Genomic DNA, 12305 nt, shown 5'->3' on the forward strand with positions numbered 1-12305 from the left:
GAAAAGGAAGGAAGAAGATGTTTTTATCAGGGGGATCAGTAATTTTTCTATGAAAATGGCTAGAGGACATAGTAGAGAATCTGTAAATGCCACAATGTGCTTCCCTGGAGGCTTTTCAAGGTGTTTATGTATATTTTAGTAATACATATATCACTGGGGTTATTGAGTGAGTATGGTGTAAGAAGTCAATTGTTTTCTGGTCACGTTCTATAACATATTTGTTTAAGGTTACTTTAATTCTTCGGGCCACATTGGTAGTTGGATCATGCTTGAGATTTTGTACACCAGTTCATGATTAAGTTGATAGTAAATCTCATTGATATACTCGTGTCTGTCCATCATCACTATTGCCCCGCCCTTTGTCGGCAGGCTACAGAATAAGGTGTTTTTCCTCCAATAGGGTATTTAGTGCCTGCTGGTCATCATATTCCACATAGAAATCACACATAGAATTGAAATCTTGATAGTCTAAGTGTATCTATATATATTTTTGGTAATAGGGTATGAAACCCTTTAGCAAACACCATATATGAGTGCTAATTAAAGCAGCTGGCGGGATTTAAAAGATGTGGTGCATGGGCCACACTTGAATCCAATCGTTGCTCCCCCGAACGTCATCAGTGATCAGTTGCCATGACAGCCCTGGGTCCTCGTCAGACTCGAGGCTGTCTGGTTTCTGAAGATTCGTTACAATGAGCCAGTGGCGGCGGTTATTGCTGTATCGTACCGAACCAAAGAATAAAGTAGAGGTGTTATTTGGAATGCACGGTGAATGTCGTAAAAACTGAGCACACAAGAACGTGAATTGTTCCACATTTGGAATTTTTTTCTAGCTTCCCAGTACACCGCATGGAATAATAAATAATGTGATGGAGAAGTAAAATTTGTTATGCACAAAATAAGTCCTCACACAGCTCTGTACACGGAAAAATGAAAAAGTTATGGATTTTTGAAGGTGGAGAGCAAGAAATGAGTGAAAAAATCCTGCGTCCTTAAGGGGTTAAAACATGTTTTACTAAAAATGATCAGCAAATAAACCTAGTTATTTACATAGTAATGGTTTGCTAAACTCTGCCTTAATTATTAGTTTGATATTCTGCTTAGAGTGGACATACATTGGATGTTCATGTGTTCTACTTTTTGTAATCACAGAGGTTGGTCATGTATGACAAAAGGAAGGCATGCTTACACACTGTATCAGTTTTCACTTCCTCTAAGATATATTTCCATGCAGCTGCACCTATACAGCCAAAGTCCTGACAGTGTGAGGAGGTGGTGTGACCGTGTGCAAAGATGAGCAATTGGGTGGGAAATGAGGGGCTTTCAATCATTGTAATTGTAAGTATATAAAATCATGTTCCTTTGTACAATTGTAAACTTTACATAGTAGTTATAAGAAATATATAGAATAGAGTCTAGACTAAGCATGATTTGTGACAAAGAATAAGAATTAAATTTGAATTAATAAGTGAATGTAAAAAAACTATACCTAGACTAACTATAACTAGAATTATATATATATTATATAGAGATTTCATCTAATTTCTAATTCTAAATTCTATTTTAATTTCCTTTTTTCATAAGATTTGCATACATGTATTAAGAAACTGTACAATATTTTTGTAAGTACAAAAGATATAGCTATGTAATATAATGTGATGTGACACAATGAAATATATATAGTACAATGTTTATACGTGACACAAAGCAATTGGAGAAGAGGTCCAGACAGGCAACAGAGATAGAGTAGGAAGGACCTAAGTAGAGGATTGTGCTAATGTGGTTCTCATTCTGCATACCATTTACCCTAATACAGGCAGTCCCCAGGTTATGTAGAAGATAGGGTCTGTAGGTTTGTTCTTAAGTTGAATTTGTATGTAACTCGGAACTGTATACTTTATAATTGTAATCCCAGACAGAATTTTTTTGGATTTTAAAAATGTTGGATTGTCATAAGAACCAGGATTACCAATAAAGATTTATTACAGACACCTTTAATAACTATTACAGCTGTTTATTGTTGCCTAAGGACAAAGTACAGTAAATAACTAATATCCAGAGGTCCGTTTGTAACTAGGGGTCATCTGTAAGTCAGGTGTTCTTAAGTAGGGGACCGGCACACACAATGGGTTTTTTTTCTTTGCTTAATTAATTTTTATTTGTAGAGAAAAAAGTTCATAGATCAGCCTTCACCATGAAGTATTTTTGTATCATAACATCTTTTTTTCAAAACATAAATAGATCAATAATTAGTACGACGTTTCGGTCATCTCGACCTTTGTCAAGTATGATCTTAGTCTGAAAGATTAATAATAAACACGAAATTAGGAAGGATCGTTGCATAGTTCTATATATAATATACATAATCTTATCTATAGTTTATCTATCTAAACTATAGATAAGATTATGTATATTATATATAGAACTATGCAACGATCCTTCCTAATTTCGTGTTTATTATTAATCTTTCAGACTAAGATCATACTTGACAAAGGTCGAGATGACCGAAACGTCGTACTAATTATTGATCTATTTATGTTTTGAAAAAAAGATGTTATGATACAAAAATACTTCATGGTGAAGGCTGATCTATGAACTTTTTTCTCTACAAATAAAAATTAATTAAGCAAAGAAAAAAAACCCATTGTGTGTGCCGAAAATTCTTCTATCTTATATGAAGTGGACCGAGAATCCCAATTTTCCTGAGCACCACATATTCCAGTAGAGTGCGGTACCTTTGATACTATTTACTTAAGTAGGGGACCGTCTGTACTATGAAACGTAATCAGACATTTTTGATGCTTAAACTTAACAGCCTCATAAGGTATGGTTGAGTTTACCATTCCACATCATTAGTTTTCTACACTCAGTTATTCTGTTAGAATACATTAAAATCTCGTCTTCTTATCTATCTTATCATTATCTGATATTATTGTCATAAATGAAACTTTTTCTAACTTCTTTAATAAAGTTATTTCATGACATGGTTTATATTAACATGCTACAAATATTGTGTGGGGTGTGCAAATGGGATAAACTTCCAAGAGATTAATTAGTCATTTAAAAATGTAGCCTATTATGGGTAATAATTGGCCAAGTATTAGTCAGATATCTCGAAATGTAAATATACACCTAGCGCGCGTGTACACACAATAATCTTTATATAGCGCGATCAAATTTTGTAGCTCTGTACAGATTATGGGTAACATACTTTATACAGATAAAATAAGACACAACAGTGTAATAACATTATCATATGAAACAATAGGAGTGAGGGCCCTGCTCACAAAAGCTTACGGTCTATTAGGGTGAGTTATAAGAGCTTGTATAAGATAACTGTGACTGAATGAAAGCCCAAAAAGTGTCTCAATAAACTCATACACAGAAACAATCTGCTTGGTTAAAGGAAACCTACCACTTAGAATGGTCGGTGTAAGCAGTAAATACCGAGCACCGGCTCAGGGTGAGCTGGTGCCGGTACTTACTTTCGGTAGTGTTATAAACCACGGTATCGCGGTTTTAACACTTTTTAAACTCTAGAGCAGAAGAGGCTTTGGCACTGCGCGCGACCGTGCACGCGACCGTGCGCGCGCAACGTCTCCGTCATTTCCTATGTAGGCGCGCACGCAGCGACGAAGCCTGTTCTGCTCTAGAGTTTAAAAAGTGTTAAAACCGCGATACCGCGGTTTATAACACTAACGAAAGTAAGTACCGGCATCAGCTCATCCTGAGCTGGTGCTTGGTATTTACTGCTTACACCGACCATTCTAAGTGGTAGGTTTTCTTTAAAGGAACAATCTGCATTTGTAATGAATTAGGAAATCACTTGCCACACTTCTCCTCATAGTGGAATCTCTCCCAAGAAAAAAATTGCCCAACTGGATTTAAAATTGCTCAGTGATTTTCTTCCCCAAAATCCCTCATTGGGATAGAGTCATGGGAAAGCTAAGAAGTCCCATACAGAGTTCATATATATGATAAAAATAAATAGACACCTGTACGTTTTACGTTATTCAAAAGAATCCCAAAAATTGTTATCCATAGTAAATCATTAACAGTTTTATGCAGTATCAGAATATTGCTAAGCCATGAATATCAAAGCATAGAGGCCGGACTGAATTTGCCTTTTGAATTTGTATATATTATAATTGTAGATACAGACACATTTTTTTTTTTTTGCCCCAGTGACAATTGGAGTTTCAAAATGTTTTGCTGTAATGGGACCAAGGATTATCAATAAAGCTTCATAACAGACACATTACAGGTGATCATTTCAGTCTGGGACTAAAGGAAAGCATTCAGAGAGCTTCACCGAAGGTCACAGTGGGCAGTGGGGTCCGTCTTTAACTATGGGTCGTCTGTAAGTCTGGTGTCCTTAAGTAGGGGACGACCTGTACATTATCTAAATAGTACTGGTGGTACTGGATTTTCTATTCAGGTTAATAGGACAACTAAGCAAACAACATGCAGAAAAATACATTAAAGGGAACCTGTCACCAGGAGACCCATTTTTAGTACTCCCCCAGTCCCCACAGAGCATAGTACATACACTGCCAAAGTGTTTTTGTATTAAAAATTGGTTTTACAGAAAAAAAGATATGTTATATTGTACCTTTCATTAGCATCTGCTGTGTGACTAGGCAGTTGCCAATTGGGAGGGGCTGGAAAGGAGCGGTCCCCCCCCCACCCTTGGGGAACAGCTTCTCCATGTGACCTTTTCAAATATATGAAAACACCCATCACTGGGCTTAGCGACGCCCCCTGCTCCTCTACAGCCAATCCCGAGTGAGGGGAGTTATTCATATATTTGAAAAGGTCACATGTTTCCCAAGGGTGGGGGGGAACTGCTCCTTTCCAGCCCCTCCCAGTGGACGAGTGCCTAGTCACACAGCAGATGCTAATGAAAGGTTCAATATAACATATCTTTTTTTCTGTAAAACCAATTTTTAATACAAAAACACTTTGGCAGTGTATGTACTATGCGCTGTGGGGACTGGGGGAGTGCTAAAAATGGGTCTCCTGGTGACAGGTTCCCTTTAATGTAACCAATGGAGAAGCCATAGCCTGAACACCAGGGCCCTATCAGTCAGCGGATTAGTGTTGGACGCACAATATTTTTTTTCTTTCTACTTAAGAACACCTGACTTACATACGACCCCTAGTTACAAACGGACCTCTGGATTTTGGTAATTTACTGTACTTTAGTCCTAGGCTACAATAAACAGCTGTAACTGTTATCGCAGGTGTCTGTAATTAAGATTTATTGTTTATCCTGGTTCTTATGACAATCCAACATTTTTAAAATCCAATTGTCACAGAGACTAAAAAAATTTTGACTGGGGTTACAATAATAAAGTATACGGTTCCGACTTACATACAAACTCAACTTAAGAACAAACCTTCAGACCCTATCTTGTATGTAACCCGGGGACTGCCTGTACTTGAAAACTCTTTAAGCAACTGCTAACCATCAAGCAACTGTTAACCATCCCTTTTAAAAGACCAGCCGGAGACTTTGATGCCCATGCATACGGTAATTATTCTCATAAATATTTTTTTTGCAGTTGGCATGGTTAGGAATAAACGCATTTCTTTTCTGGAATTTCTACCTTGTCTATGATGAAGGTCCTAGATATTTCTACTCAAGAAAGATTTATGGTGTAAGTATTAATGATAGAAAAGTTGGTGTCATTAACAGCAATTATAGATTATTTCGTTTTTCTACTACACTGCGGAAAAAATAAAAAATACAAAAATCACCTGATTCTGGGTATTTTAGAGCTGACAAAAATCAGTTCCATTTCTTTCTAAGGCACCAAAATGAGTGTTCCCTGGTGCTATTATTATGTAAGTTTATATATACAGTGTATATATATATTATTTATTACTTTTTTTTTGCAGTCCGCTCTAGCTTGGGCCAGAGCACCAGCTGCCTGCTTGAACTTTAATTGCCTCCTTATCCTTCTTCCAGTATGTCGGAATTTGCTTTCATTTCTGCGTGGATCCAGTGCGGTAAGATCACAGCAAAACTAAACTCCTTATTCTTAGATATTTATCACCAAGTAACATAACAGGGGTCTGACTAATTTAGGTCTAACCACTGAGGACCAGTAATCATAAAGCAATGGCTCTTATCATGTAGAGCAACTTTGCCATTATCTTCATTACCTATGTACAAACTTCTTTGCTATCTTCCTCCGTTTAGTCTTTTGCTGCAGTAACTGTCTCCTTTGGCTGTGCTGATTATCCCTATAAGACTATAGCTTGTTTACAGGTGTATCCATGTAGATCTGTGGATGCTGATGACTTAGAACAGAAAGGTAAAAGGTCTCCCTTGTTCCTTATAAGTCCTTTCATCCCAGTCTGTGATTCTACAGAACTTTCTCTGTTCCTTTCGGTATCTCAAGCTGTGTCATATATTCCACTGAACAGCAGGGAAGCTAAATATATTTAGTGCTCCCACAGCACAGACTATACACTTCATGTAACTATTTATCTGCTGGCTTCTACTACTTATTCCACGCTGCATGCTCCTCCATGTGACAAAGCTGCGAGGCTAGTCACTATATAGTCCTTTATGTACACAATATGCAGCACTCCATGGATTTACTCACTTTGCTGCTGCTAAAGAATATTTCTGACAACAGGCTTCAAAACATGAAAAAACCACAACTCTGGAAAAAAAGGGAAAGGAGTACAGAATAGGTATCATTTTGTTTCTTATTGGAGGGGGAATAACATATGACGATTTGGTAAATATCAATATGAAATCAGAGTTACACTATAAAAGATAATCAGTGCTACTTGAAGATTTATGAAGCTTTCAGCAGCACATCTAATCAGCCCTGGCCCGAGTCAGACTATTTGTAAACTATGTGAAGTTCAACTCACACAATGCATTTGAAAATGTATTGAAAAATTAAATGGGATGAATGTATGCGTTTTTTTTTTTACCAAAGCACAAAGCTAGTTGTACACAAGAAAGTTTAGTCCAACAAACTTGCAAACTTACTCTGTGTGTTCACTGAATATAAATATCAATATCAATTCAGCAGTTCCATGTTTAGGAAAGTGAATCCAGCAGGCACATGCGGGAGATTTATCGAAAGGTCTGAGAGCAAAAACATGTTCACGGCAACCAATCAGAACTTGGCAACCTATCATGGCATCGAATCAGAAAGCTGTGCATGCTCAGTGAGTTACAGTTGGGTCTTGCACAGAAATGGGGCCTGACTTGTGAGGAGATTGGGCAGCCCAACTCATTGAAACCCGGAACAGCCATAGGATGATCACACGTCCCAGTAAGTGGCTCAGGGGGTCCGTTCCATAGGAGAAGGAGGCACTTTACCCTTACAAAGTTGTACACTTCACATTTTCTTATTGATACGTCCTATTCTGCTTTTTTCTAAATGCACAAAAAGTCATCCTCCAAGTCATATGAAAATGAGCAGAAAAGAGTCATTTTTGTCTGAGATGAATCAAGTTTAGATGTTACAGGGGACATTCAATTCAGACACCTCTATCTTTGGTTCTATGGGACCTAGAACCATTTTTTTGGTTTCATATTGATCAAATCAGGCCACACTGTCATTCTGTAATATAAAGAACCAGAGATAAATGAAATTAAATACATAGTTGAAAATACAAGCTGGAATTTTTTGTTAACTGTGTATAGAACACTCTCTGAAAGATGAGATTTCTATCTTTAAATGTCACCAAAAGCATGTTTCTAAAAACTACAGAATTAAAGATAGGCGTGTCTGAAATTACAAAATATTACTATTTTCTGCTCATTTTCTTATGACTTTGGAAGAGATTTTTTTATAGGTAAATTGTTGAGAATTCACATAAAAGAAGGAATTCTAAAAATGGCATTTCATACCCTACCTTTAAGTGTTATACAGGTAGCTTTGACTTTAAAGGGGGCTATATAGAAATCTTAGATTATCCATATGGATGCATAACTGCAAAATAAGAATTAATGCAAAGGAAAATAAATATCCCCCAGAGGTCTTTTATGACCTCATAGGGGACATATTTTGTACCAAAATTTAAAAAAGTAACCTAGAAGAAAATGAAAAGAGGGATATTCAGCAGAGCAGAAAGCAAATAATAATGACGTTCCCATGACTCCATGCAGTTTGCTGCCAGGGACCCAGGTAAATTATTTGCACTTTTAAAAGTGGAAGCAGTGATGTTAATTATAAAAGCAGATCAGGAATTATAATTAAGTAGGCTAGGGGAACCTGTCATTAGGTGCAAATGTGTGATCCTAATAACAGATTCCTTTTATGGTCTTGGAAGGGAGATTGGTCATCTCTGTCTATTTTATTGACAATAATGTAAGCTGATGAGGTAAAAGACATTTATGAACCCTGGGCTAAACATATGAAGCTAGTGGTTAAAAACTATAAATAGATGTACATTTCTAAATTACCTTATATGCTGCCCCCACACTTACACACATTACAAAAAAACATATACTTAAATAAAGATATACTGGTCTTATTCTTCACATAGAAGACATGGATAACTATGATGATGTGAGTCTTTGACCCCTTTGTAGGTAACAAACTGAATATGCCTTTTGTCAGGGTAGTTTCTAGGTAATTTGTTGTACAGGGTGAATATATAATTATTTAAAAATAACCCCCCCCCCAAGGTTTTTAAAATATATACAATGCACCCTGATTTTTAGCATAAACAACCGACTCAAATTAAAAATATTAGAGACACACATTTATGTATATGTCACACTATTTGCTGATCAATGAAGACTCCCGCCAAGTATATAGGTAGCCCCAACACAATGCAGCCCCCCCAATATATAGTTAGCGCCAGCACAATGCAGTCTTCCCTCCAGTATATACATACCCCCAGAACAATGCAGCTTTTGCCCCAGTATATAGGTACCCCCAGCACACTGCAGCCACCTCCCAGTAAATGAGTACCCCCAGCACAATGACGCCTCCCCCCAGTATATAGGTAGCCCCAGCACAAAGCAGCCACCCCTCTCCAGTGTAAATGCAGCCCCCCCCCCATACTGTGCACATGGGCCAAACTCAGGGAGCTGGGTTGCGCTACTGCAAAGCAAGAGCTGTATGGAGCTCCGGAAGGTGAGTAGTTTTTTTTCAGTTGCACCCAGGACCTTCACCTGCCCCACCAGGTGGAAGAAACGGATTTGCCCTTCATAAGCCTGCATTAGCTGTGATATGAAGATACAGGACGAAAAACTGAATATTTCTCCTTGGTAAAAGAAAGCCTAGTGTCGCTACAACTCTGGTTCCTGCATCCAGTCTCATTGCCCTTCTGTTAATTTAGCAGCTTGGAATCCAAAGCAATATAGTTTGGCTACACTTATACATGATAGAAAGTATCATATAATACATGTAATAAAAGCTATTGTTTTTACAATATCTTTCCAGTGTTGTGGGAGGAGTCTAAGACGACAACTTGACAGAAACCTCACTTTTCACAAGATGGTTGCTTGGATGATTGCTCTGCATACAGGTTTGTATGAAAAAAAAAAGTTTGAAAAATTACTCAGCATGTAGTGGCATTAAAATAATGTACTATACATAAAAGCAAATAATTTTAAAGGTTTTGGCCACAGCTTGATCAGAGTAGGCTGTGCCCCACTTGTGAAACTATGTACGTTTTAGCTGATGTAAAAGCAGCAGCTGTAGATAACATTTTATGCTACAACTACTACCCACAACATTGCAATTGCTGTTTATTGTTGTGTTGCAAAGCAAAACAGTTCAAAGATTTCCTTCAGAAAAATCTCCACCATGTCCACTGTGAATGCTTTATGTAATAATAGCAATGCATGCCTTTATGCTAGTTTTACCATAATTTAGATATGCAACATTTTTAACAATGAGAAAAAATACTGCAGCAGTAAAAATTGAGGTTTTGACAAGCAGAAGTAGGCTGTGGGTTTCTACCACAGCCGTTCTAGAAATAGTTGTTTCTATACAAGAATGATGGTGCGGCTTTCACTTAAAGTATCTGCCATGTATATTGTATTCTTATCGTGTGGTTAATGTATGTGGTCCTTAAGATCGGAGAAAATTTGGCATTCTGGAGCCCCAAGGTTATGTCTGTGGGTCCCCTAATGCAGCACTCCAATCTGAAAGGCATTACATGAAGTCTGTTGTTCCCAGGACTACCATTTCTTTAAACGGTTTTCGACCTTGGGACATCTTTGATTGATCCTTCTGATCTTTGTGGGCCCCAAGCAATTCATTGGGTTGCTTCATGGTTAACTCCTTCATTGCAAAAGACATTGGGCATGGGTATTATGCATTAAAAGAAATCTACCATTTGTTTTTTTGCATTGTGAACCAAACATACCTTGAGAATGCTCTAGTGACACTGATGCAGAAACATTTCTTGTTTAATCCCTGAACTGAGTAGTTTTGCTCAAAAAACAATTCTAAAATTCAGGACCTTGGGAAAGCTGGATGTATACTGGCTGCTGTGTTTCACTGAGCTTCCTGAACTGTCCATACAGGATTAATCAACCTTAGCTGGATGACTCATACACAGAAGCTGGGGCATAGTGCAGCAATTGATTACTTCTGCCTGTCAGACACAACACAGTGATTACATCATTCACTAAGCAGTGCATAATTAGGGTAAGAGGAGAAGCACCAGCCACAAGAGTGACAGAGCCTCATTATCATAATTTTATAATTGCTTTACAAGAGGGCAATATATGTGGAAGTGTAGTGTGGTAGTGGTGCCTATGTACCATAATACCCAAGTAGGTTTCAACATAGTTCTTGTTTTCAGTTTCTATTCCAGTTTTATTCAATGTTCAAAATATAGAAAGTAGAGAACAGATAGTTCACAGCCAGTCTAGTTTTCTTGCATTTCTGAATATATTCCGTGAGCAGGAGACCAGTACTATTAACAATACCATATAGCAGTGGTGGCGAACCTATGGCACTGGTGCCAGAGGCGGCACTCGGAGCCCTCTCTGTGGGCACCCAGGCCATCACCCCAGAATGAAGTTCACCAGGCAGCACCAAAGAATCTTCCTACAGAATCTTCCTACAATGATAGGGGAATTTGCCCTCCTCCTTTCAACTGTATTGGTGTCTTTAGGATGCTGAACAATTGAAAGTTGTCAAAGAACAAGGAGAAATAAATTACTGCTTCAGTTGCTGCGCTGGCACTTTGCAATAAATAAGTGGCTTTAGGTTGAAGTTTGGGCACTCGGGCTCTAAAAGGTTCGCCATCACTGCCATATAGGCTTTGTGGAGATTTATAGCCATAGCATTTCTGCGAAGTACTAATACTGCCTTTCACGTATTATAACATCCAGTTTTCTGTCTATCATACATATCATTAAAATTATTATTTTTATTGTGCTGCTTCAGCTATTCACACCGTGGCCCATTTGTTTAATGTGGAGAGGCTGGTAGATGCTCGAGTTGAGGCAAATAATAATACAATTCAAGGTGTTTTAAGTAATCTTGAAGACAGAGATGGTGAAACATATCTCAACTTTGTTCGTTTAAAAACTGAAGTAAGTAGCCTCATTCATTTTAGCAATGTTCTTTTACATTTATTGTGTATATATTTATTTATTTCCACTTTGCACACACAATTCTCTCAGCTAGGAGCCAACATTAAGATTTGTGTTACAGCAGCCACAAGGCAATAAGAATGCCTGGGTGACCTTAGTCAACTTATTGATGGCTGCAAAAAGAGTTGAGGTGACTGCTAAGAAATAATCCAATGTAGTACCTAGAAACATGCTGGGAATCTAGATCTTTATCTGCAGCTCCCATTTCTAACGACTGTAGGTCTTAAACTGCCTGTATCTCAGGTTCTGTAGCTATTAAAACAACAAAACTGATGCAATTAGAAAGGTGAGATTCTTATCTTTAATATAAAACTGAAATGTTACAGTACGTAAGATAGGGGTGTCTTAAAGACACTCTAAACCTGACTCATCTCAAGCAAATATTGACTCTTTTGTATGCTTTTTAACATGACTTTGGATGTATTTTTAATAGATAAACAGTATTTTACATAAAACTGGTAATTCTAGAAAGGACATGTCATATCCTACCTGAAAGGAGTTTGTAGCTTTATGAGGTAAAATCTTATGAGTTCCTGATAAAAGTATTATTGCTATACAGGGCCTGATTGCTAATATCATGGTTTATTAGGAAAAAAACATTTAATTCTTGAAGGTTGGACTTCATGGACTTGCGTTTTTTCCCAACCTTATATACAATGTATTATATAAATGTATTTTTTGATATATAGATTACATGCTGAACAAGAAA

The 12305-nt window shown here is 37.4% G+C and overlaps 1 protein-coding gene across 1 annotated transcript in view; it reads left to right on the top strand.

The window, feature by feature from the left end:
* Positions 1–1201: 1201 nt before the first annotated feature.
* The window catches only part of CYBB (cytochrome b-245 beta chain), a 29780-nt gene continuing 18676 nt past the window's right edge, over positions 1202–12305 (top strand). Inside the window, exons 1-5 of the mRNA XM_072135802.1 lie at positions 1202–1338; positions 5565–5660; positions 5902–6012; positions 9426–9510; positions 11388–11536. Of these exons, the coding sequence (XP_071991903.1) occupies positions 1294–1338; positions 5565–5660; positions 5902–6012; positions 9426–9510; positions 11388–11536 (486 nt within the window). The 5' untranslated portion in view covers positions 1202–1293. The remainder of the gene's footprint in view (positions 1339–5564; positions 5661–5901; positions 6013–9425; positions 9511–11387; positions 11537–12305) is intronic.

This window comes from Engystomops pustulosus, chromosome 2 (assembly GCF_040894005.1).
Source record: "Engystomops pustulosus chromosome 2, aEngPut4.maternal, whole genome shotgun sequence".
NCBI lineage: Eukaryota > Metazoa > Chordata > Amphibia > Anura > Leptodactylidae > Engystomops > Engystomops pustulosus.